The 26,367-nt window shown below is 34.4% G+C and overlaps 5 protein-coding genes across 5 annotated transcripts in view; 4 read left to right on the top strand and 1 right to left on the bottom strand.

Annotated features, from left to right (window-relative positions):
• LOC106110006 (serine protease easter-like) overlaps positions 1 to 119 on the top strand; it is a gene marked incomplete in the record, with an annotated part of 8,996 nt that extends 8,877 nt beyond the window's left edge. The window contains 1 exon segment of the mRNA XM_013291678.1: positions 1 to 119. Within this exon segment, the coding sequence (XP_013147132.1) occupies positions 1 to 77 (77 nt within the window).
• LOC106109943 (MTSS1-like protein) overlaps positions 1 to 26,367 on the bottom strand; it is a 138,624-nt gene that overhangs the window by 54,605 nt on the left and 57,652 nt on the right. The window contains exons 2-3 of the mRNA XM_013291601.1: positions 24,691 to 24,752; positions 22,837 to 22,910 (exon numbers count right to left, since the gene is read on the bottom strand). Coding sequence (XP_013147055.1) covers positions 22,837 to 22,910; positions 24,691 to 24,752 — 136 coding nt within the window. The remainder of the gene's footprint in view (positions 1 to 22,836; positions 22,911 to 24,690; positions 24,753 to 26,367) is intronic.
• Positions 3,698 to 9,515, top strand: LOC106110007 (venom protease-like). Its single transcript, XM_013291679.1, has 6 exons — positions 3,698 to 3,853; positions 5,106 to 5,266; positions 5,743 to 6,007; positions 6,480 to 6,621; positions 7,456 to 7,652; positions 8,104 to 9,515. The coding sequence occupies exons 1-6, from the start codon at positions 3,793 to 3,795 to the stop codon at positions 8,496 to 8,498; spliced, it is 1,221 nt and encodes a 406-aa protein (XP_013147133.1). The 5' UTR covers positions 3,698 to 3,792; the 3' UTR covers positions 8,499 to 9,515.
• Positions 10,940 to 13,955, top strand: LOC106110008 (trypsin delta/gamma-like). Its single transcript, XM_013291680.1, has 6 exons — positions 10,940 to 10,994; positions 11,436 to 11,593; positions 12,023 to 12,212; positions 12,438 to 12,585; positions 12,875 to 13,068; positions 13,443 to 13,955. The coding sequence occupies exons 1-6, from the start codon at positions 10,955 to 10,957 to the stop codon at positions 13,829 to 13,831; spliced, it is 1,119 nt and encodes a 372-aa protein (XP_013147134.1). The 5' UTR covers positions 10,940 to 10,954; the 3' UTR covers positions 13,832 to 13,955.
• On the top strand, positions 17,293 to 22,270 carry LOC106110009 (chymotrypsin B-like). Its single transcript, XM_013291682.1, has 6 exons — positions 17,293 to 17,435; positions 18,731 to 18,891; positions 19,857 to 20,064; positions 20,556 to 20,700; positions 21,017 to 21,213; positions 21,685 to 22,270. Exons 1-6 carry the CDS (start codon positions 17,375 to 17,377, stop codon positions 22,074 to 22,076), a joined length of 1,164 nt encoding a protein of 387 aa, XP_013147136.1. The 5' UTR covers positions 17,293 to 17,374; the 3' UTR covers positions 22,077 to 22,270.

Here is a 26,367-nt window from a genome sequence, read left to right as displayed (position 1 = left end):
GACTTGAGAACATACCTGGCGTATACACAAAAGTGTACGAATATCTACCATGGATCCGGTCGGAAATAACTCCTTAGAAATAATTGATTTTATAATTAAAAATAATTACTTACTATGTATACTTTGTTTCAATTTGCAAACATTCATCTTCGAAGGCAAACAGAAATGTACAAACAGAGACAAAACATTACAGACAACATACCAGAACTAGGATTTTTATGCAAAAAATTAATCACTGTAACTGTAGTAAAAACGGATGAACACGATCCTAATGACATTTCAAAGGATAGTAACATTGAATACATACAAACCCACTAGAAACATAAAAGAAGATAAATCACATTTTTTATATTATAAGGTAGCAAATGAGCAATCGGCCACCTAAAACCGCCGATATGGCGAAGCGACCACTGCCCTTAGACAACCGCAATTGCAAATGACTAACCCTTAATCAACGGAGAAGAAGACGCACATAAAGAGTATATTTCCCCATCCTATCGCCTCCTCCATCGTCAAATAACTTTTTCTTTTGCATCCCTTACTTTTAAAAAAAGTGGAAAGGGACTAATTAGTTTACGATACCTTGGGGCTCTGCCTTCCTACCTGTATCCCTGGAGGCAGTGCTTTATCTCATTCTAGGTTTTTGGTAGACACTATTTGTTCATACGAGCATGAATATTTTTTTATATGTAAGCTTTGTCACAGAATAGCGTCGAACGAGCTTTGAGCATCAGTGGATCAGGGATTTAAACACTTGACTTGTAATATTGGGTCTTGGGTTCGAATCTCGCCATGAACCAATACTTATTTCAAATGTACATAGTTTACCCGAGGTTCTTACGGTGAATAAAAACACCGTGATGCAACCTGCACATATCGGCGAAGAAATTCAAAGATATGTGTGAAGTCAACCAACCCGCAGTGGGCCAGCGTAGTTGACTATAGTCTAGTCGCACCTTATTAGGGTAGGCTCTAAGCCCCTCGGTGGGGACGTATAGTGAGCTGGTGATGATGATGATAAAGAAAACAAAGAAACACATTACTATTAGATAGTGCTTTTAAACCCGACAGAAAGAAATATACAAAGTTCATAGATTATTTCAAATTTCTGGATTTGTGATAAAAAAACTCAAAAACTACTGGTCCGATTTCAAATTCTTGCACCATTAAAAAGCTACGTAACCAATGAGTAACATCATATCATACTAATATTATAAATGCGAAAGTTTAGTTGGATGGATGTTTGTTAGCGTTTGTAGCCTAAACGGCTGAACGGATCTCCATAAAATTTGGCACAGGTTTGGAGTATAGTCTGGAAGAACACATAGGCTACTTTTTATCCCGGGAATAGTTACGGATCCTGTGGGATTCATAGATTTAGTTTTTTAATTTTTACTCGATCATTCTGCAACGGTTCAACATATTTTATTGAAATTCGGCTCAGATATAAAACAAAGTCTGGAGTACACATGGGATAAGGTTCATCTCTGAGAACTGCCGGTTTCCGAGGGATACGTAGCTTTTTGTTATTTACATAAAGTTCGTTTGTTTTGTAATACCACGCAGACGAAGTCGCGGGCAACAGCTAGTAGGCTATATTTTTTACTATTTTTTTTAAATTCCACGCGGACGTCGATAGCAACAACTAGTATACAATAAACAAAAATAATAAAATATGAAAAATATTACAAAACATTACCAAACATGGGTTAGTAATTCGAAGATTTCATCACATGAGAAATATCACTGACTCATAACCGTGAATCACATAAAACATACCACAGGATTATTTGTTTAATTTATATATATACAGATATTAACACAAGGGAATTTTATACAAGGACAATTCTATACGTAAAAGCGATAACTGAAATACTGGTACCAAATTTAAATACCACAAAAGCCATAGGTTTACTAAATAAGGTATTCAAAACTTTAGGTTTAGAAAATTGACGCATATAACATGTTTACGATACAGGTTTAACCACAAATACGTCAATAATTATCCTGAAGCTTATGTTCTATTTTTCTACATTTACATTTTTTTATTTATATTAAACATATAGATTATAAATATAAAATAACATTACGTGGCCTGATTATTCATTTGTTTTAGATTGCCTCATTTTCATTTTTTTTGTTGAAAATAATAACATCCATATATTTCCTCAATGATTCACTTAACATCCGCAGTTTTATTTCCTTTTTATCGGTCGATACTAATCGGGTCGGGCTATCAAGCAAAAATCATATGAAACAAATCATCTCACCTACCTTATCCTACTTTCATAGGGCTAACAGGGTTTTCGTCCTCCACATAACTCTATCATCCGTCATCTCAGTCATCACTACCTTCTTCTTATCACCTTTCACACAAACCATCCATTAACTTCTAGTCTGCCTCTACCGGTGTACCACATTCATAACGACGCTCTTAGTCTATGATAATATTATCAAGATAAAACATTTGTAATTTTTCAATTTTGGATGTAACTCAAAAACTACTGGGTCGATATTAAAAATTATTTCACCTTTAGAAAGATTATTTATCTGTTAATAACATGGACTATATTTAATTGCAAGCGGGTGGAATCGCAAGCAACGGCTAGTGTAAAATTAAAGAAAACCAGCGTAATTTGCGCAATTCCCTACATCATACTGGCATTACTATCGTGCAATAAAAGGTCTGTAATATGCAGGGGCTCTAGCGCTCATAATGCATTTAGATCGAACACGTATTATAAACATATCCTAGCACAAGCCTAGAGCTTAGTTGGAATGGTTAAAGGAAATATTAGTAAATTATCAAAAATCTACTAACATTTTTATAAAAAAAAAACATACGTGGTCAAATCTCTTTAGACAACAGTTTGCCGATATTAGATCCTAAGTGGGAAGGAAACTTATTTCTTAATACATTTAATTACTAACGGCCTTCCGATGATTCACAACATATTTCTGACAGCAATGAACTTGTTAACAAAAGTATATCAAACATACGGTGGATAAAAACTGAAATGATTGACAAATTGTCACATTTTGATTTTTTATAAGGAGAATTTTAGTTATAAGTATGTATGGGAAAGATAAAAAAGAAGGAAATGGATTGCGTGACAGGTGACATGATCAAGGAGTGACGACTGAAATGACGGAAGACAGATTAACCTGGAGGACAAAACTAGAGTCCAACCCTACTGGAATAGGATAAAGTAGGGAAGAGGTTGATAATAACAGTGAACGCACAATGAAAATTAAACTATACAATACGGGTAAAAACTGCCTATTCTCTGTAAAGAAACCTTTAAAATCAAATTAACATCTTATAGAAAATTTAATAATATTCCGACCCTACGGGAGTAGGATAAGGCAGGGGAGATCATGATGATGATCTTATAGAAAATTTAATAAAATAAAACCACTTGTCTTCTAAAACGTGCGCTCTTGCGGCACTCAATCATTAAAACATTCGGAAACAAAATTCGGTGTTAAAATAAAAAAAGTAGGAAAACACTATTCTATTTTTAGTAACCATTTTTTTCAGAGTAAAACCAAACAACAAACTAATGCAACTTTGAGTTCCCGCATACAACGATTACACGCATACCAACGCATTATAAGACTTACGAATCAGTGACCGCTTTCATAACACAAATGCAACACTACAAGTTAAAAGGCCAATCGTTTGAAGTAACGTAAAAAGTAACCACCCAGCTAGCGTATCGCCAACATCTCAGTAACGCTTCGAACGGCCACCGAGCCGCTTGTGCCGCACTGCACCAAATAGTATTCGAAATGCAGTTCCACATATCGTGTTTAGTACTTGTGTTATATCTAACGGAATTTATAAATGCAGGTTGGTAAACAAAATCACATGAAAACTTACACAAGACAATAGATTTTTCAATTAATTTATAAAAAAATTGTGATACAAATTCAAACTTTTGAAGTTCAATCAACATTTAGTTATCGTAGTATTTTTTAATAACTCAACTCGAATATATACGTGTGAGAATTTAAAGATGGTAAATGAGACATAACGAGACAAATTTTATGAACACCAAAATCCATTCAAATTAAGTGATCATTTTCATTGGTCGGATCTTGAGTAAAAGACTTTTAATAGTTCAAAAGACAAGGTCAAATATATCCATGTCAAAGGAGGCATAAATATCATTTTGTCCAAGATTGAGGAAACTACGAATCAAAATTCCTAACGTGTTAAAACCAAATTTATACTCACAGATATTAAAAAATCAAATAAAAAAAGAAGATACAAAAACGATCCTAGGTTCAATACTAAACAAAACACATATTGGTTACAGATGCTAAGTGTTACAACGTGACTCATTTTCCAATGTTTATGTGATCTCACATTTTATAAATAACTACGTTTAACTAACACTACATTGAATTAAAACGTTCTACTTCGGAAATACACATGCGCACGAGCTGTCGACCGCAAACTTCGTTACCGCAAATTTGGACAGCTCGAAATTATAAAAAAAGTAGCCTATAATATGCCTATCCATGGTAGCTTTCCACTGAAAGTCCCGTCGAAATATGCCAAGCCGTTTCGGACATTACCCTGATCAAACGCGGCTTGCTGACAGATGGACAAAATTTATTTAAATGGGATTTTCGTCATCAGCAACGCAAATACATCTTCTTCCCGAAATCTGGATTTTTTTTTGATATTGCAAACAGACACTTCATTTTTATAATATGTATAGATAGATAGATCTATAAATATATATAGAAGATGTAGAAATAGATCTGTAACTTGTAACAAAACCAAAGGTTCTCAATTCTTTATCGTATCTGTACCGAAGTATATATTTATACAAGTTATTGGCAGCAGAAATAAAGTTACTCCTGCATACAATCTATACTTGTCAGAATCCTGGCCAAAATGGTTCAAACGTTTCGGACATTACCCGAAAATAGGGCAAATTACGAACAAATATTTTTTTTTGTTATAAGTAATAAATACATAATGTATAGACATGTGACATTTTTCCAATTTCATTAAATGCATAGATATAGCATATTCAGATAACGAGATATTCATAAAACTAACGTAATAACGAGAAACATTTGCCTTTCAGATAAACAATGCCGGATGCCAAACGGCGGCGCAGGAGAATGCAAGCCAATGAAGATGTGCAAGCCACTATATGAACTCAACAAGAAGAGAGCAAAGACTGATAGAGAACTGTTGTATTTAAGACAATCTTTGTGCGCCGTAACCAGTAGCTTCAGCCAAGTGGTACGTATAATTCTATTGATTATTTTATAAATCCAATGAGTGTTCCAACAACAGAAATGTCCATACAGGCTGTGGAAACTATGATCCACATTATATTTGATTGCATGAATAAGCCATTTGGGAGAAATGTTACAGCCGTAAACACAGGTGGGGAATATTTTGGGATTGATGATTGACATATGAGGCGATGAAAACCTAATTTTGGTCCTATTCAAAGGATGTGAAGTGTTCGTTCAGACATTTCGATGGGGTTGGGAAAGGAGAGTGAAAAACAAAAGGGCTCAGAAACAAACATGGGAACTTACAATTAATGCTTTAATGAATTACTCAATAAAATATAGAAAAGAGAGGAATGAATTTAATCCTTGCATCGTGCTTTCTTGACTTTTACAAATATAAGTAACGATTTTGGCCAAACTGTTAAACACCTTTCAGTGGCTGTATAGAATTTGTAACTAATTGTATGTTGTCTTTAGATTTGCTGTCCACCGATATCGCAGTGGTCCAACTTCGATAGTATTGTAAAGCCTGTATTATATGAGGAAATCAAAACGTATGTGACAGATTTGAAAGAAAAACCCGTACCAATCAATGACAATGGCATTGAAGAATTAGACACAAGGGGTATAAATGACGACAAAGACCCACCTAATAATGGAAATACAGACAATATTTCTAACGTACCGATACAAGATAATGCAGAATGTGGAAAAGACACATCTAATGCCAATAGAATAATTGGTAAGTACAAAAGCAACTAAACAAATCCTTATCCATTCTAACTGTTGGATTCGATTGTAGTCCCTGTTTTGTGTATGTCTAGGAATATTATAGGAATCAATAAAAATTACACTCGAAACCCACTGACAAGTAAAAATCAATTTGTTAGCTTTTACTATCGAAAGTTCAATTTAAAAGCTCTTAAATCAGGATAGATGAAAAATTAAAGTACATTTGGAAAAAACAAAATCAATCTATACTTGATATTACAAAGAGGAAAGTATGTATTTTTGTATATATTGTTAGAACTCAAAAACTACTTGGCCGATTTAATAAAAATCCTTCACCATTAAATAGCTAAGTTACCAGTATCACTGTAATGTCACCCGAACGAATTCGCAAGATACAGCCATGTTATATATAATTTTATTTTCATCGACAACAGTGAAAATTGTTAAGCTGTTTATTAATATTTATATTTCCATTTTTTTAGGAGGAGGCCCAGCGGCGATCGACCAATATCCATGGCTGGTATTGCTCGAATATGCAAAAGGTTTCACCCTTTGCGGCGGCGGTCTAATTTCATCCAGATTCATTCTAACTGCAGCGCATTGCATGAAAAACGAAAATTTACCGTAAGTTACTTTAAGATAATGTTCATTTTAATTTTAAACCCAGTTATAATGTACACTCTCCATGCTCGATTCGGTGAAAACAGATAGGTAAACATAGATAAGAAAGTATTTTTTTGAATTCTGACTGTATCACAACCACAAATTTACACTTCCTTATCACTTTTCACACTTTACACTTCCTTACTTCATTCTCACATTCCAAACATGACTTGATGTCACATTTTTTTGTATTAAATTGTGGCAAACGAGCAAGCGTCTGTTTAAATTCTCCGAAACAGGGAAGCAACCATTGCCCACGCACATCCTGCAATTGCAGAAGCATTACTCAGTTTTAATCGAAGGAATTACGGCCGTTATCAGATAGTATATTTCCCCTTCCTCCATCGAATTTACTTCCCCTTGACAGACGAGCTTCTCCATCCTTGCAACATAATGTTGCTGAAGTCTACCACTGTTAAGAATGAAATTCAAAACCAGAACTGACTTTTGTTAGAAAATACCAGCAGACCTTTACGGGAAAATATCATCATCCACTTGCCCTTATCCCTTATTGAGGGTCGGCACAGTACGTGCTGCTCTTCCATACATCTCTATCAGCCGTCATATCTGAATCCACTACTTTCTTAAGTGTATCCCCTTTCACACAATCCATCCATACTTTCTTCGGTCTTCTGCTACCTCTGTAAAAATCCACATTCAATCCTTAACACTTTCTGGTTTATGTCCCCATCGTCTCGTCGCATAACATGTCCATACTACGCTAACCTTTTGCTTCTCAATTTACGGGAAAATGTAAAAATAAAGTACTATAATATCAACATGAACATTTTCCAGGTTATTTGCTCGACTGGCCGAATATAATACTTCTTCTTTTCCAACTGATTTCGTGGAGACGGATGGAGGTGGATTCGACGAGATCACGGGAATCGTTGTACCAATAGAGAAAACTATACGTCACCCCAACTACACGAGGACGCAACTTCATCATGACATCGGCCTTGTTAAATTGAAACAAGCTGTTGTTTTTACAGGTAATCAAACACTTACTTAATTGTATGGTGATCTTTACAGATCACCAAAAAAGTAATTACTTACCGTGAGAATATTTCTAGTATTTCCTGTTTGATTATTTCCTTTTAGTTCGTTAATTTATCTCATCAACCAATAAAAAAGTGAACTTGCAAAACGGGACTAGTAAAAGTAAATACAAATGCAAAAGGTATTTCTAAATTTTGCGTCAAAAAATTGAATAAACACCGTAATGCTACACCAATAAATTTGCTTGATCGTCTACGATGGCTTCGACTAATACAACTGCCTGCCTGCCTGTTACAATTTCAAGTCTATGCAGATATGAACTTTGCTTTAATGTATTTTTTTATTATTATCGCAACCTTTTATACCTGTAGTCCAAGCCTTAATATTTTCCAATTTAAATTGAAAATTGGCATACCTCACCAACCGAACTTGTTCATATTTCAGAATTCATCCGCACAATATGCCTACCGACGCAAGATTATCGTCCAACTTTCACTACACCGTTGAATTTTACTGTCGCCGGCTGGGGTAGTGACGGATCACAATTTAGCGAAGTCAAAAAACACGTTAGAGTACCTTATGTATCCATCGATCAGTGTCGAGATAGATATCCATTAAACAGACTTATTGATAATCAGATATGTGCGGGTGGGAACCGTGGAGAAGATTCCTGTTCAGGGGATTCCGGTGGACCGTTAATGTATGAATTAGAAGATAATACGTACATAGCTATTGGTGTCGTTAGCTATGGTTACAGGGAATGTGGTACTGTTAACGTGCCAGCAGTATATACTTACGTATATGAATATTTAGACTGGATTAAGAGTAATATGATCTAAAAATCTTAAAGACGTTAGTTACTTAAATTTAATGTTGACGTATTTATTAAATAATTTGGTGCAATGACCTCGATAATTTAAGTTGATTCATATCAACCCGCCTTTTTCCTTACGCGGTACTCATATCTCAGCCTCTGAATCCACTTTCTTCTTACGCATATCCTCTTTTACAATCCATCTATAATTTACTCAGTCTTCCTCTATCTTTAACCATTCATTACTTTCTTTCTTAATTTTAGTTAATTAGAATATTAATAGAGTTGTGGAAATTGACTGAACCAATGGTAAAACGCATCAAAGATGGACAAACTTATTTTTTAAGGAATTTAGTGTAAGGTATTTGACGAGATTGAAATGCGAATTATTAAAGTATTTAAGTATTTATTTTTTACCCACCATTGGTTAATTAATAAGTATTATATTATGTATAATTTTGATCTCGATGTATAATGATTTTTGTACTAACTTGTACTGCATTATTTATAGTTTTTTAGGATGGTATGTACCGTTAGATATGCATTTCCTTACATTTTAGTATTATATACAAATAGACAAATTAATGAAAAAACATTTTGAATATCTAGATGCTTTTCTTACGGCCGAATACTGCAACGAATTTGAAACTATTCTCTTCGTAATCTTACAATCTGGGGGACGTGATATTTTTTTATGAAATTTGGAGTTTAAACAAAGCCTTATTCAAACGCTGTAAATATTTGTCGTTTCAGTTTTCGGCCTTTAGTCAAGTAATGGATATTATAACAGTTTAGTGTAGGTTTTTCATTTTTTTATTTTAGAAGATTTTGTTAATTTCATAAACCTTAGGCTTGTTTTAGAAATAATTTACAATAGTCGAATAGGATACAAACCAACTAAGCGATGGACAACTTAAAATTCACACAAAGTTGTTCCCATAGTAACTTAACTCTGAGTGCGATAGAAAGTTATCTTTTGTATAGTCTTATTTATTTAGTGATACGCTTTGTAAAATAGTACTTAAGTTAAAAACAATAAAAGTTACTAAACAATGAATTAAAAAATTGTTTTTTTTTTAACATAGCATAGAAAATAATCCTGGTAGCATAGAACGTGTTAGTCGAATTTAAGAAACGAGAAATAATATTTTCACATGTTACTGGCTTACAATTTTGTTGTCTATGAAATTATTTTGTCATACAAACAAATCGGTTTAAGAAAGTTGTGTGTTTATATAGCTTTATAATTTAATTTCTAGTAAATTCGACAACTGGTTTTTGCAATGTTACTCATGTCATTATGAGTAGATGGTTACTAATTGACAATACATTCTTCTCGCTGGACTTTCCGTTACATCAAAGAGGATACGAAATTACGATATAATTTTTATAAGGTATGGCAACATGGTATGCATGAGGTTCGCCAGAGAAGAGAAGGGCAACAGAAAAAGAACGAACATATTTTTGTACGACACTTTCAATAGTGGAAGCCCACTGTTAAAATATACAGCGACAAAACAACGCTGTTTATTAAGTCATAGTTTAATTAGATGTTAACATGAATAAACCAATTAATATTACTGTGTATTTCCTTATTGCAACTTCAATAGCAAATGGAATAAATAAATGCTTAGATTAATAACAATATTATATTACTTGATATCTCAGTAATACCGAATAAAACCCGATTTTTTTTATTTGAGTAAAAAATCAGCAATTAAACACTAGCTTTTGTCTGCGCTTACGTCTGTGTCACGCGTGGATTATAAAAACGAAAGCAAGTTGCCTATATGTTCTTCCAAACTATCTTCTACTTCTATGCCAAATTTCATCTACATCCGATTAGCAGTTTACGCTACAAACTGCCAATATCCATGCATCTAAACTTTCGCATTTTTATTAGTATGAAGTATACCAACTTGTTCTTAAAAACATATTATACCGTCTCTAAAGTCGGTTACTAGGTATAAAGTTATGGTTTTTATAAGCTGAAATAAACACCATTATCAATTATGACACAGGAAATATGACACACATCCTTCCCCCTCCCGATGACGTCATCGTGAAACTAACGCAGAAATAAAAACCAACAAAGAACATGAGCGTTGTATTTCATTTACATCAGCGTCATCTCGTGTGTGAGAGAGAAGAATAATCAATGCAGTTACCACTTTTCTTTATATTTATCCATGTTGTTGCAACACATTATATCAACACTGGTGAGTAATACATCTCCATTTTATAAAACCACCGAATTTGTTGCCAGAAAGAAAAATATTAAAACTGAACTGAACCATCCGTTCTATAGCGCTATTAATTGTTAAAAAACTTGTATAGAGCCTGTTCCGATAATAAATTCTCGTTCAATAATTACTGGTCATCCACGTGTTTCGCAAAACGTTGATATACAAAGTTATGTTCAAACAAATGATAAACATTTGTGCCATCACCAAACGGGATCCAATTAGGGGTCATTTCACAATGGCCGCCATCACAAGATGGCCGATGACATTATGCTTTGGTTTTACTTAACCTTACTTTCTCTCAAATTATTATTTACTTTGTTTTGCTATCACTAGTAAATAATAATTTGAGAGAAAGTAAGGTACAATGGAATCTATCAACAGATATAATAAAATTTGGGTGTCAGTTTGTAATATCAAAAGAAAAAAATCAGATTTCGGGAATATGATGTATTTGCGTTGCTGATAACGAAAATCGCATTTAATTTTTTGTCTCTATGTTTGTCAGTGAGCCGCGTTTGTTCCGGATAAACTTCGAAACGGCTGGGCCGATTTCGACCGGAGTTTCACTGGAGGGTAGCTGACATAGACGAGCATATTATAGGCACACTTTTTATATTAATAATGCCTGGGTGAAGTCGCGGGCAACAACTAGTTTTAAATTAAAGTTTATATCTTGGTAATTTTTTAACCAATATATTTATTACACAATATTACAGAACTATGCAGACAACCAAACGGTTTCGGCGGACAATGTCGAATATTAAAAGACTGCAAACCATTACGGGATCTAAACAAGAAAAGACTGAAAACAGCAGACGAAGTACTCTACATCAAACAGTCTTCATGTGGCTATTTTTCGGATTATCAATACACGGTAAGTTTGGATTACACGAGTCCAAAAGTAAAGTAAGAGTAAAGTCCAAATGAGTATTAGGGCAAGAATACACATGGCATTACAATGTACTTGTAGCTGGAATGCCAGTATACGAGAACGTGTTAGTGTCAAACTTTGTAGCTGTCATAAATCAAATATCGAGCCAGCGATTTGCATGTCAATTATTGAATTATCAATGAAACTTTCTTGTATGTCAGCTATTGGCGCTATTTACTCCTATATCAGACGTTCTTGTGAAAAACCATTAATATCTCGCTTCATAGTTATTGTATACCACATTTAAATTCATCGGCCTATGCTTAATCTTCAGTTTAATTTAAAACTTTGGAAGCAGAACGCCACCAATTTTCAAATTAAATAACCAATCAAGGACTTCTATGTTTTATTACAAACTACTAAATGCTTCAGGTTTGCTGTCCTTTAGAGACTGAATGGTTAAGATTTAGAACGATCAATCCTTTGACGAATGACGTCGGACTTGACTTAACATACGACAAAATAGACATCGACGGAGTCACAATCGGCAATAATAACTCAAGTGAAACTGCGAAAATATTAGAATGTGGAAATGTAGTTAAACTAACTTCTAGAATAATGGGTACGTATACATTTAGGTACATGTACGGTACAATTTAGTTGGTAAGTTTAGACCTCTTTCTACAAATCAGATGGAATTGATAGCAAGCGCTAGCATATAATAAAAAGAGCCTCGAGTAAGCATGAAAGACATCAGTCTGATTCTTTCCAGAAAATCCTAAAGTACAGTCGTGTTTAATTCTTCCACTGTTACTCTTACTTAAAAGATTTTATAAATTGATATCAGGTGGTGATATCACATCCATCGAACAATATCCATGGCTAGTGCTGTTAGAATACCGAGGTGGGGACACTCTGTGTGGTGGCAGTTTGATCACTGAACGATTCGTCCTCACTGCTGCCCATTGTTTGTCTGATGTCTCGTTAGGAGCACCGTAAGTATAATAACTCAACCCATAACCTAGGTCTTGTCTTAGCATATCTTGTTAATGCACGGATGCTTTTCATACTCTTTACAACTTTCTTAGTTTCTCTCAAATTTAGTCCGTTACACACCTAGCAATTAATATATCCTACCAAAATAGAACACATCCATATTTCATCATTTTTGTGATAGAATCAACTTTAATTGAATACCATACTTGAAGCCATGAAATTTCTTGTATAAATTAAATGCAACTACATTGAGGAAATTACAATTTCTGCTATTGCCTTATTTTCCAGTAAATATGCGCGCCTCTCTGAATACGACACCTCAACATATCCAACAGACGTGGTAACCATAAAAGGCGAGCAAGTGCGTATAACAGTCGAAATTGTCGAAATTATAAAGAATATTATCCACCCGAGGTACTCAAGGTCGACTTTAAGAAATGACATCGGACTTTCGAAACTGAAAACCGACGTAGTTTTTACAGGTGAGACAGTATATTATAAAACTGTCTTTGTTGGTTTTATCCAGTCTTTATGGATTTAAAAAAGTTCAAAGACAAGACGAGTCGTAGATGTATTGGTAGCTTTTAAAGCAGCATAATATAATGTTTGTCTAAATCCATGTGAATTTCATTTTCATTTTAAAATATGGCATAACAAAGTATATAATCATAGATACAAAGATTTTTCTATCACTTTCCTTTAAAAATTAGGTACTAAAATACAGCTTTATTTGACTCATCAGATAAAGGATCTGTATTTGCTATCCTAAGCCTTGATATTTCTCTGAATATTCCTACTGAAACAAATCTACGATTATTGCAAATTCCAATTCGTCTTCGACTTTCTCTATTTTCAGATTTCATCAAGCCAACATGTCTACCAATTAAAGATTTCACAGCTGAGTTAATTGAAAACCAAGGACTAACTGTAGCTGGTTGGGGGAGCAATGGAACTGATAGGAACACAATCAAGATGGAAGTTCATATACCATTCGTATCAAGAGAGAATTGCTCTAAGGTGTTCAGCAACATTACTGATGACGTGATCTGTGCGGGGGGAGTTAGGAAGAAAGATAGCTGTGGAGGGGATTCAGGAGGGCCTCTGATGCATGAATGGGACGACCTAAAATTTGTGGTAGTAGGGATAGTGAGCTATGGCATCAAAGGTTGCGGCTTAGAAGGTATACCTGGAGTTTATACCAATGTGTTTCGTTACATGGATTGGATAAAACATAATGCTATTTGATACAACTATCAAACAACTATACCAAACCCATAGAGAAAGATACAAAGGATTGCTAATTTTTAAAATTTTAAACCCAAAAGGTAAATGTCTGATACAAAAATATGTAAATATGAATATCATTCGTACAGTGTGTTTTTGTTTTATTTTAGATTTAATGAAACGTATCGATATTGTCAAGACAAAAATAATTTTAGACTAGTTTTCGACCGCGACTCTGTCCGCGTGGATTTAAAAAAAAGCAAAAGAAAGTAGCAAATGTGTTTTTTCAGACTATCCTCTACAACTATGGCAAGTTTCATCGAGATCCGTCCAGCCGTTTAGGCTACAAACTCTAACAAACATCCATCCATCTAAACTTTCGCATTTATAATATTAGTATGATTTACTATCACACACAGTTAAGTTTAAAGCTATTTATACCATTTTAGAATACATATTTTCTTATGCTGATTGATTAATATCTCGTAGGTAGGACATGCAGTAAGAAATATGCGACCTCGACCACTGCGAATACACATGTTAAACTGGTTTGCAAGTGACGTCACCAGACAAGAAATATATTCTAAAAATACGTCAAAATTCTACTGGTTCAATGTAGTTGTGATCCGCCTCTTTTCAGAGACAGAGAAACTTGTTAATATTTCAACAATACAATCTGACGGTTAACATGGCGAAAGCTAAACTACAAAAACAAACAACAAACTGAACTGTTGTTTTTATTATTTCCAGTGTGCGACTGAGTGACATCTAGTGGTACAAGTAGTGATTACGTTTGAAACATCAGATTTTAACGTAAAATACACAAGAAGCCTTAACCGGTTCTATATGAATCGCGTCAAACTGGTTCATTTGAGGAATCGCGTTGAGAATAATATTTGTATATAATTAAAGATTGAAGTATAACATGATTATATATAATTTTACAGTCAGCTGCATTAATATGTCTACACTAGCTGTTCCCGTGCGGCTTCATCCGCATAAAATTATGCAAATTTTATTTTATTGTTTACATTTGTCAAATTATCAATAGCAAATGTGACATGACATGACATGACAAACCTTAGCAATCTTTCTTTCTTTTTTTATAACATAAGGTGGCAAACGAGCAAGCGGCCACTAGAATCCGACAAAATGGCGAGGCGATTTCTGCCCATAGACATCCGCAATTTTAGATGCGTTGCCTACCCTTATACGACGGAGGAGGACATGCACATAAAGAGGATATTTCCCCTTCTTATGCATCTCCTCCACCGTCAAATCCACTTCCCCTTCCCATCCTTTCCTCTTAAGAAAGGGATGGAAAGGGAAAGGGACTAAAATTAGGCCTCCGGCACCACACTCATCAGACGAAACGCGGAATTGCTTCCACTTCACGCCTGTTTTCTGTGTGGTCGTGGTATTACACCGGGCGTGCCGGCCCATTCGTGCTAAGATGTTAAAGCGGACACTACCACTGTTCTTGATGTTGGCAGCAACTTATGGTCTCTTTCCCACATTAAGGTTTTTATCCAAAATATTTACTCCCTAAATTTAATGGCGTGAAAATATATAGCCTAAATCATGACGTAAGTGTAGGACTTTTTATTAAAAAAAGAATTAGTCAAAAATATGCTGTAATTGCTGACATCTTAGGCAACAAAGAAGTGTGTGTTTACGCTTTATTATAATAGTGTAGATTTGCAAATATTTAGAAAATATTTTGTTTCAAATATAAATCCACAAAGCCGTCTATATGTTTTCAAATACGAATATTCACATTTGATGAGTGTGGTGCCGGAGGCCTAATTGTAGTCGCTTTTCCTTTCCACCCTTTTCTTAAGAGGAAAGGATGGGAAGGAAAAGTGGTTTTGACGGTAGAGGAGTCGCATGGGAAGGAGGAATTGCCTCTTTATGTGCGTCTCCTCCCCCGTCAATTAAGGGTAGGCAACGCATCTGCAGTTGCAGATGTTTATGGGTACCAATCGCTTTCCATTTCGATGGATTCAGGTGGCCGCTTGCTCGTTTGCCACCTTATATTATAAAAAAATCATGGTAATTTTTGACATTGAAGGAGTACACAACTTCATAAATGCATAAACATTAATGAAGCCGACTGTACTTTATAGATCCTAGATGTAAATTACATGAAAAAAATCTTATCGTAACATTTTAGCCCCACCGTAAATGCCTAAATATTATGAAGAGTTAAGTTTTACATTTTTGTATATATTGAATTCACTTTAAAACTACTCGGAAGTTTGAAAAATTGTTCGCCTTTAAAACGTTAATCCCTGTGTAACATCGGCTGTATTAATAGACTAGCTGTTCCAGTGCGGCTTCATCCGCATCAAATGTCAAAATTCAAATGCACAAATGAAAATTGCTTCCTTGATGTTGGCAGCAACTTATGGTCTCTTTCCCACATTAGGATTTTTATCCAAAATATTTACCCCCTAAGTTTAATGGCGTGAAAATATAAAAAGCTCTACAATCACGTCACGCTTTAGGCTATACTAAAGCGTGACGTACGACGCGTCCCTTTGGGCCGTGACGCAACGCGGCCCAAAGGGACAGGCTGAAAATCAGCTCCGCGTGCGTTAGCCATGTGGTACACGCTGAGCCTGCAGCTAAATAAATATATTCACTGTATGTAAATGTATATGTATAAAGAGGTTTTTATTTTTACTTTTTATTTAACCTAGTTAACTATGAATTGAACAAACATATTTTCTTCAACTCTCCGATTATCCTAGTTATGTATTACATAAACAGGAAACCATTATTAAATTAATTAATTCTGTACCTCATTGTTTACATGCTGTTGTAGATTTAATATTAGTCATACAAATATTTGTCTTTTAAATACTGATAGGGAAATAAAACAGTTTTAATAAAACGAGGACCTTTTTATAAAACAACTATCTATTCTCGTGCGGCTTCATCCGCGCTTCATTTGTCAAATTATCAATTTCGAGTATCCAAATATCATGACATGATGACAAACCATGGCGACCTTACTTACTCTATGTTGGCAGCTTGTAGTTTATGGTCCCTTTTCCGTATGTTTTTTCTTTTTAATTTATTTATCCCCTAAGTTTAATAGCATGAAAATACATAGCAAATACAAAAGATGCAAACAAAACTATTGTTTATAAAAAACTATGATTTAATCAGAATTGCATTTTTACCCAAATCTTACTTCCTTACTTATATTATAAATGTGAAAGTTTAGATGGATGCAATGGATATTAGTTAGAGTTTGTAGCTTAAACGACTGAACGGATCTCGATGAAATTTGACATAGAGATAGAGGATAGTCTGGAGGAACACACAGGCTTTTGTTTTTTTTATTCTACGCGGTCGAAGTCGAGTCTAAAAGCAAGTTACTAATACAACTTTAAATGACAAACATTATTTTTAATTAACATAGATAATATCCAACATCTCCCGTCTGTATTATCGAAACACATTACGAGATCTTGGAGTAAACTTGACAATCAAGTCAGTGTACACCAGTAACCCGTGTTGAACGGACGTGTGATCCGACGACTAAAATCAGCAACAATGATAACAAAACTTATACCGAGTATTATTATACTGTTAACAGTTGGAGATATTTATACTTGTAAGTATTACTCAAATTATAAAAATGTAGTATTACGTTATGCATTGTTTATTGATAGTGATGTATTAATTTGTGCAGTAAAAGAGCAATAATCAGTAATAATGTAAATAAGAAAATGTGTTAATTATATACAGATTATCATACAATTGAAAACATAACAGAAGATAATTGTTAATGTAAATAAAAATACTACCGACATTATTTTAATTCAAAATAAGTTTACGATACGAGTTTATTCACGACTAGCTGTTGCTAGCAACTTCGTCTTCGTGAAATTAAAAAAAAAACTAAATATAGCATCTGTTATTACCAGATAAATTACCTTTCTAATGGTGAAAGAACTTTTGAAATCAGCCTAGTAGTTTTTGAATTACTGCAATAAATATAAGTGTTTCGTCTTTGTAATATTAGTACAGATAATTATTGAATCTCAGATTCGAACCCTTGACCTGACGAACCGTAATCCATGTTAACTTTATGGGTTTTAGGGTTTCGATTAATCTAGCAATCCGCCCTAACGTCTCCTTAATAATCGGTTTAATATTTACAGAGCCTACTCAATAAAAATCCTACTTATTTATATTATTTCGAATTATTATATAAGTATGTAATTTAAGTGTGCATCTCAAACACAAATGTCTCAAATTTGCAACAAACCGGTAGAAGTCAACGAACCCTGTAGGTAATTTTATGACCGTTACTTTTATCTTCTTATCATTAGAGGTTAAGAACTTAAACTTGAAACCTGCTTATTATTACTAGCTGTTATTCGCGACTTCGCCTACGTGCAATTATAAAATTTTAGTCTATGTCACTCGATGATAACGTAGCTTTTTAATGGTGAAAGTATTTTCGGAATCGGCCTAGTAGTTTTTTAGTTATTTCAATTTAAAAAATATAAATTTTCCCTTTTCATAATATTAGCATGGATTTCTTTTAATCTACACCGAACTTTATTCTTGTCACCTCTTCAAAATCGTAGCACTTCTTTAAATTGACCTTTGGATCTAACTATATAAGTAACGACAATCAAATAAAACTTTGTAAGGCTCAGATCGTAAAGACAAAACAAATATTTGTGGTACAAAAAAGCAATAATAACCAACAAAGTGAGTATGACAATTTGTGACATAAACGCTAATAACGATACAATTTGTAAAACTCCAATAGCATATTGAATACAGATAGCCAACATTGGTATGGTGGAATCTCACCATTCGTTACCAAGCATATCATATCAAGCCTGGAAGTTGAAAGTGTTCTAACAGTTAATACGAAATCTGGTTAATTTTCAGATCCACAATGCAGAATGCCAAACGGTTATACAGGGGAATGTAAATACTTGGATAAATGCAAGCCATTAAAAGAAGTCAGCGAGAAAAAAGCGAAGACAGACGATGAATTATTATATCTTCGGGAATCATCCTGTGGGACTACGAGTAATTATTTATATAAGGTAAATTGCTTTGAATACTTAAGGTAACAAAAACGATAGATATCCTAAAGTAACGTAGTACATGCTTCAAACGGGAAAATGCATTGTCTTAAAATGTATATCTTTACAATGAACGTTAAGTTTAAATTTAAAGAAGATTAGTCGTTAAATGTATAGAAAAAAGATTCAGAATTGAAATATAATCCAAAAGTGATTTAACAAAACTGTTTAGTATAAAGAGAAAAAACGATAATAATAGTATTCTTATTATCTATACTATTATACAGAGAATTTGTATTTTTGTATTTATTAAAATAAATCAAAAAGTACTAGACAGATTTCAAGTATTCTTGTACCAGTAAAAAGCTATGTTATCACTGAGTAACGTAGTCAACATTTCTACTATTTTTTTTTTAATTTCTCGCAAGAAGTCGGGAGCAACAGCTAGTTATAGTTAAACACAGTCATAAATTGAATGGAAAAAACATTCATAATAATAAGGTGAGCCAAAAGCGAATTAAGTACAGAGAGATGCATTTTCCTATAAATTCATAATTATCTAAACACGTTTATAAATCAGAGCAATACAAAATATGGGAATCCACGCGATTATAAAATTTAGATACACGTTCGGGCAAAACCCAGCATGGAGGAAAATTATCAACAAAGAGATGATAGCGGCTAAGACAGAATTCCCCGCATGACGCAACACAAACTTGCTACGTTGGCAAGGCTAACCACTGGCTTCCACTGACATGCGAACACAAAACAATGTCATCCCTCGTATTCTGTTTTAAAATCTAACACTACTATAAAACCAATTTTATCCACAACAAGTTCCTTCCACTATTTTCAACACTTCCTAATTCATTTCAACAAACACATACAATATTTTTTAATTAGCGACTTTTAATTATCTGACTAGGCTCACTATTATCCTGGCCTTTTTTCTATAAATATCTAATTACCAGATTTTTTAATTCCAGGTTTGTTGTCCGCTGCAGTCGGAATGGTCCAAGAAATTGAACCTCAAACCTATACCATTCCCCGAAATCATTAATTATCTTGCCGAACCGGGAAGTAACGGAACACGTGAAAAGACCAGCGATGACGCACCGACCAGCGTACTTAGAGAGGGCAACAAACAGAACGAAGAATGCGGTGTAGACGTATCTGCACCTAAGATAAATAGAGGTAAACCATAACTCTTATAAACCTAAAAAACAAAAGATATTCTGAGTTTTTCTTAAAGAGATAGAAAATGAATTCAGATGTTTTAGATAAAAACTCATCATCATCTCCCCTGCCTTATCCTACTCCCGTAGGGTCGGCGCAACGGGTTTTCGTCCTCCAAAGCATCTCACCCGTCATCTCAATCATCACTGCCTTCTTGATCATGTCACCTTTCACGCAATTCATCCATCTCTTTCTAGGTCTACCTCTACCGGTGTACCCCTTCATATTCATAACTAACGTCCGTCTTGATACATGCGATTCATCCCTTCTCTCTCGTATTTATATACGATATGGCAGTGAAGTCACTTCCACAGTCCCTTCTCATTGGTGTTGACTTTTATTCAATCTAAAAATATTTTTACTCCATAGTCATGTCTAAAACTCTACCTACACCAAACCTAAACTACTATCGAATATAAATTAATTGTCCGTTACTTATAATGTTTCAGATTACGGTACTGCTGCTATCGACGAGTACCCGTGGCTCGCACTTTTAGAATATCGTTTCGGTCGCATCATATGCGGAGGAAGTCTGATCTCGCCCAACTTCATACTGACAGCTGCTCATTGTATCGAGACTACGCATGGAAAACCGTAAGTTATACCTTTTTATTTTAATCACGCCTGTACATAGTTGGTCTACTCTTTGTTGTAGACGTGTCTTATTGAAAAAAAAAGACAAAAAGAGCTTGCGTACTCCTTCAACCTTATTCGTTATTCTTCGTGGTGCAAGAAACTTCTATTTCCATAGCTGTCATTGTTTTCAATACATTATCAAAATTTTAGATTTCATTCCTCACTTGGTTTTGAAGATCTTTCACTTACACTTAGACATATCATTGTTCCCAAGTGTAGATTTCAGACAATCAGTTACGAAAGAAAAATTTACTAATTTTAAATCTAATTTCAGTGCCAACGCCCGTCTTGCCGAATACAACGTGACGTCATACCCCACAGACTTCGTAGAGGTAGATGGTGGAGCCACAGAAAGGGTCACCGTCTCTCTGATAGCGGTACAGTGGAGTGAGAAGCATCCTCTATTCGACAAGAACACATACCAGCACGACATAGGACTGGTGAAGCTTGCTACGCCTGCTGAAAATTCAGGTATGAAACTATTGCTTTTGATTACTAAAATAAATTAAGAACTAGTCACCCTTATCCTGGCTTGCGTTTATTGAGAACTAGCTTTCGCCCGCGACTTCGTCCGTGTGGAATTAGAAAAAACAAAAGTGAGTAACCTATGTGTTCCAGACTATCCTTTACGTCTATCCCAAATTTCATCGAGATCCGTTCAGCCATTTAGGTTACAAACTCTAACAAACATCCATCCATCCATCTAAACATTCGCATTTATAATATTAGTAAGAAGTAAGATTTGTGAGAACTGTCGAGATTGTTTTGATTCAATATTGAACACCACTGCTTATAATACAAAATATCTCCCTATATAGTATACCAGAAACAATTCTTAGCTTCATTTAGGGACTGTTAAGAGATTTTTTTCAAGCTGTCTATACATTGTATATTTTACATAGTTTGGAGATAGTGTTATTAACTATACTATTTTGTTCACAGATTTCATCCGTCCAATTTGTTTGCCACGATACAATTTCGCAAATCAATTCGACGCCACCACAAACTTCATAACCGCCGGTTGGGGGGTCAAGAGTTCTATAAACAACGATGTGAAGATGGAGGCCAAATTACCTTACATGCCGATACCCACATGCAAACGGACTATATCTACAACATCACTAACAAACAAACAACTATGTGCTGGAGGTAACAACGAGAGATCCGACTGCGTTACCGATTCTGGTGGACCTTTGATGTTTGAATCAGAAAATTACTACATGATTGTCGGTGTAGCGAGTTATGGACCTGCTAATTGCAAGGACGTACGTGAACCAACAGTGTATACTAATGTCTATGAATACTTAGATTGGATTGACACATTAATGACTTAAGTTTGAAAGACTGTATCTTAGATGAAGAGCTTGTAACGATCGATGCATGCAATCGAACACACCAGAAAATTGGGTCAAACTTAGAGTATCCTATTTCCAAAAGCATTTTGCCTAATTTATTTATGGTGTAACTTATAATAATCAAGAATTTATAGACTATAATTAAGAGCAGACGAAATAAAATTCAAAATCAACCAACGAATTATTTACCTCCTGAAAACTGAAACGAATTTAAGTCAAAGTACGCTCTAATTTAGATTAAAATAAATAAAATACTCTTATTTATAATTAGATAAAGTGTATTTAGTTTAGAATTAAAATGTACTTATAGAATTTTTAAGAATCAAGAAGAATTTTAGAACATACTGTGTTTCATTTAAATGTATCTTTTCAGTTTCACACGTGTATATGTAATACAATATAACTTATAAGTTTGTGCCTGTCTAGTAACATTGGTAAATATGTAGAATATAGGCCACAAAACCTACTTAGATTAAATTACATTTCAATTCGACTCGCTGACAAATGATACCGAGAAATGTTTTTACAATAACTAGATATTCATGTTGGTTAAAAAATATAAGTCAAGTCAAAGGTCAATAGCAAACTGTTTACGATTTACATTATAACTGGTTGCAACTGAGTGTTAACTGAGTGTAAACCATGGCATAATTCATTTAAACATGAATCGCAGCGACGCCTGCGAAAATTTTAACAGCAATTCTTCTTAACGCAAGTTTAGCTATTACTTATCGCTTACCTCTTGCATTCGTAGCTGCGTCTGCTATTTTCTGGAAGGCATCTAGGAACGCCGCTATGGCCACCAACGCTGACCTGTGAAAAGATATATGTTTAAATATTATGATGAGGGAGGATGATCAGGAAAAACATTTAGGCAGTTGCGGTCCAAAACTAAGACGCTTTAACCGCTGTTGCTTATCTTAAGTTTTCAGATTTATAAAAATATTAGATATGGACGAGTTTACTTATATAAAGATATAATATTTTAAAGAGAAAAGATTCCTTTTTTTCTATGTTCTGTAATAACTCAAAAACTACAGGACCGATTTCGAAAATTCTTTCACCATTCAAATGCTACGTTATGGCTTAGTAACATAGATTATATCAGGCTATACTTTTATTCTTTTTCAACTGACGTGGACGAATTCCATCAGCAGATACACCGTATTATTTTCTTCAACTATATCAGAGCTTAGTAATAAAGATATATATGTATATAGCACGCTCCCTTCGATATGACACTCGCCAATCGTCCAATTGTCGCTAAACGAAGACTATTGTCACATTCAACTGGATACATGGGGACGTGCAAAGAGGTCATCTACAGATACTGTAACCGTTTTATAGCCACAAAGATATTGTACAAGATACCTACAATTAGCTTTCCTGTGCGGCTTCATTCAAAAAACTTTATTTTATTGTTTACATTTGTCAAATTATCAATAGCAAATGTCAAAATGACATGACATGACAACCTTGGCAATCTTGCTTTCTTGATGTTGGCAGCAATATATGGTCTCTTTTCCACATTAGAGCTTTTATCCAAAATATTTACTCCCAAAGTTTAATGGCGTGAAAATATAATAGCCTAAAGCTCGGCGTAAGAGTAGGGCTTTTCATTTAAGAAAGAATTATTCAAAAATGTGCTGTAATTGCTGACATCTTAGGCAACAACGAAGTGTGTGTTTACGCTTTATTATAATAGTATATATTATAGATTATAGAAGTATAGATTGTATAGATATAGTTATAGAAACGCTGCCATACGAAGACTACAAGATATTATGTTAATATGAATTTTAAATTCTAAATAATGCAAACGGAGAAGACCTTATATGATTGTGCAGTTCATTTCAGCTTTACACAAGAGGTTTTCTATTCTTGAATATTTTATAACAATATTGATAGCTTGTGTATATGCCATAACAATTTATTGGCATTATTATTTGTTCTAAAAGTTTTGTAGTTCATTTGTTGCAAACAAATCTATTTATTTAGCGTAAAAGACAATTTTGGGTTGAATAATTTTAACAATTCCAACTGTATTTCTACTGTAATTCATCTCAAACCAGGGCTAGATTTTTCGCTCTCGATTTCGTATAAAAGGCATTAATTACTCCCATAGCTTATTGTAGTCACCACCCTATTGTAGTCAAAATGCAACTCTTTGTTGCCTTGGTCTAGCATTTTCATATTTCATTCTTTGAGTCAACGATGTCCTAATTTTAGCACGCTTCCAAATTCATAATTAAAATATTTTTTATTTCAACGCGCAATTGATTCTACTATTTTCATATCAGTATCGCATATTATAGGCTACTTTTTATATTAATACTAGCTTTCGCCCGCGACTCCGTCCACGTGGTATTAAAAAAACAGAATCAAGTATCCTATGTGTTCTTCCAGACTATCCCCTACATCTGTGCCAAATTTCATTGAGATCCGTTTAGCAGTTTAGGCTACAAACTCTAACAAATATCCATCCATCTAAACTTTCGCATTTTATAATATTAGTATGAAGTAAGATTGCGTGGACGAAGTCGCGGACAACAACTAGTCCCTGAATAATATCAAAAGAGTTGTAAATACTTACTTCAAAGCCGAATGAAGTTTTGTAGCCTTAGATATGAATTCCTCCCACATCGGTGTACTGTTCTGTAACAAATAAAAAATGATTACATTAGTTAATCAAAAAAAACACACAATTTGTTAAGAATCATAACAATTTTACAATTCAATGTACATGTACCAACTAAAGTACAACTCTTTCATACAATTCTACCAGCTTATATCTGATTTCCCTTTCTTCCGACATATATATACTTATACTTTCACCCACCCTCTTCATAGCCACAAAACTTCAGGGTAATATTCAAGGACGATCTAGCGAGGTGTAGTCAATTTCTGGATACAACAAAGGTAACTTATGTACTCCTGGTACTTGTGTAAACCTTGAGGGCATCGCGTGCAAGCCGCTTTCCGCTCACCTGAACCGAATTGGACAAATTGCCACTATCCGTCCGGCCATTGTCGACTCATCCTCTTTTTGCAACGCTATTTAAAACTAAATCTTTTAGCTGTTTTACATTATCTTGGATTACCAGTAATCTTTTAAAACAATGGTATTTTTATTTAGATTTAAAGTTAAACTGCAAAGCCAAATCAACCTGACTAATTGAGATAAATGTTTTTTTTTTATTTATTCTGTACTAGTTTTCGGCCGCGTGAAATAAAAAAAAACACAAGTGTATTCTCTCAGACTATCGTATACATCTATGCTAATTTTCACCGAGATCTGATCAGACGTTGAGCCTACAAACTTTAACAAACATCCATCTAAACTTTCGCATTTATAATTTTAGTAAGACAGTTGCGATCAGATTTATTGAAATTGGATTCACCAATTAGTGCTCTAAACTTCTAAACTAGACAGAATGGTTATAGGTGCTTTACCTTTTTAAACTAAAGATACATTTTTCTTAGCAACAAAAAACTAAATTGTACACATTACTTCAATTACATAAAAGGTTTTCTAAGGCCACTTGGATAAATATGAAGTCAATTTCCTGTTTAAATTATAGCGTATGTGAAAAGCTGCTTATTACGACCGCCTTTACTTCAAACAAGTTATTACTTACGAGGTCATTAACAAATTGATTTCGAGAGGTCCAAGGGAACTTAGAACACTTAGGCTATAAATTAAATTATATTCTTTTTTTTTATAACTTAAGGTGTCAAACGAGCAAGCGGCCACCTGAAATCGCCAAAATGGCGAAGCGACCGCTGCCCATAGACATCCGCAATTGCAGATGCGTTGCCTACCCTTATCCGACGGAGGAGGAGACGCACATAAAGAGGATATTTCCCCTTCCTATGCATCTCCTCCACCGTCAAATCCACTTCCTCTTCCCAACCTCTCTTTATAAGAAAAGGGTGGTAAAGGGAAAGGGACTTAAATTAGGCCTCCGGCACCACACTCACATCAGACGAAACACGGAATTGCTTCCATTTCACGCCTGTCTTCTGTGTGGTCGTGGTATTACACCGGGCGTGCCGGCCCTGCAGTGCTAAGATGTTAAAGCGGGCACTACCACTGTTAAATTTTAAAAACTGATTTAGCTAAATGAAAACTTTTTATTTTATTATTCTTTTTGTAAATACTTCTGTTACGTGCTACAGTTATCAAACCAGATCAATCCAGATCAAAATACAAAATACGTCATAAAAATGTACAGTCACCTTCATTCTTGGTACTACATAAAGGAAAAAT

This window comes from Papilio polytes, unplaced genomic scaffold (genome assembly GCF_000836215.1).
Source record: "Papilio polytes unplaced genomic scaffold, Ppol_1.0 DF820956.1, whole genome shotgun sequence".
Taxonomy (NCBI): Eukaryota; Metazoa; Arthropoda; class Insecta; order Lepidoptera; family Papilionidae; genus Papilio; species Papilio polytes.
The sequence above is the reverse complement of the archived record's forward strand: the minus strand, read 5'-3'. Positions and strand labels throughout refer to the sequence as shown.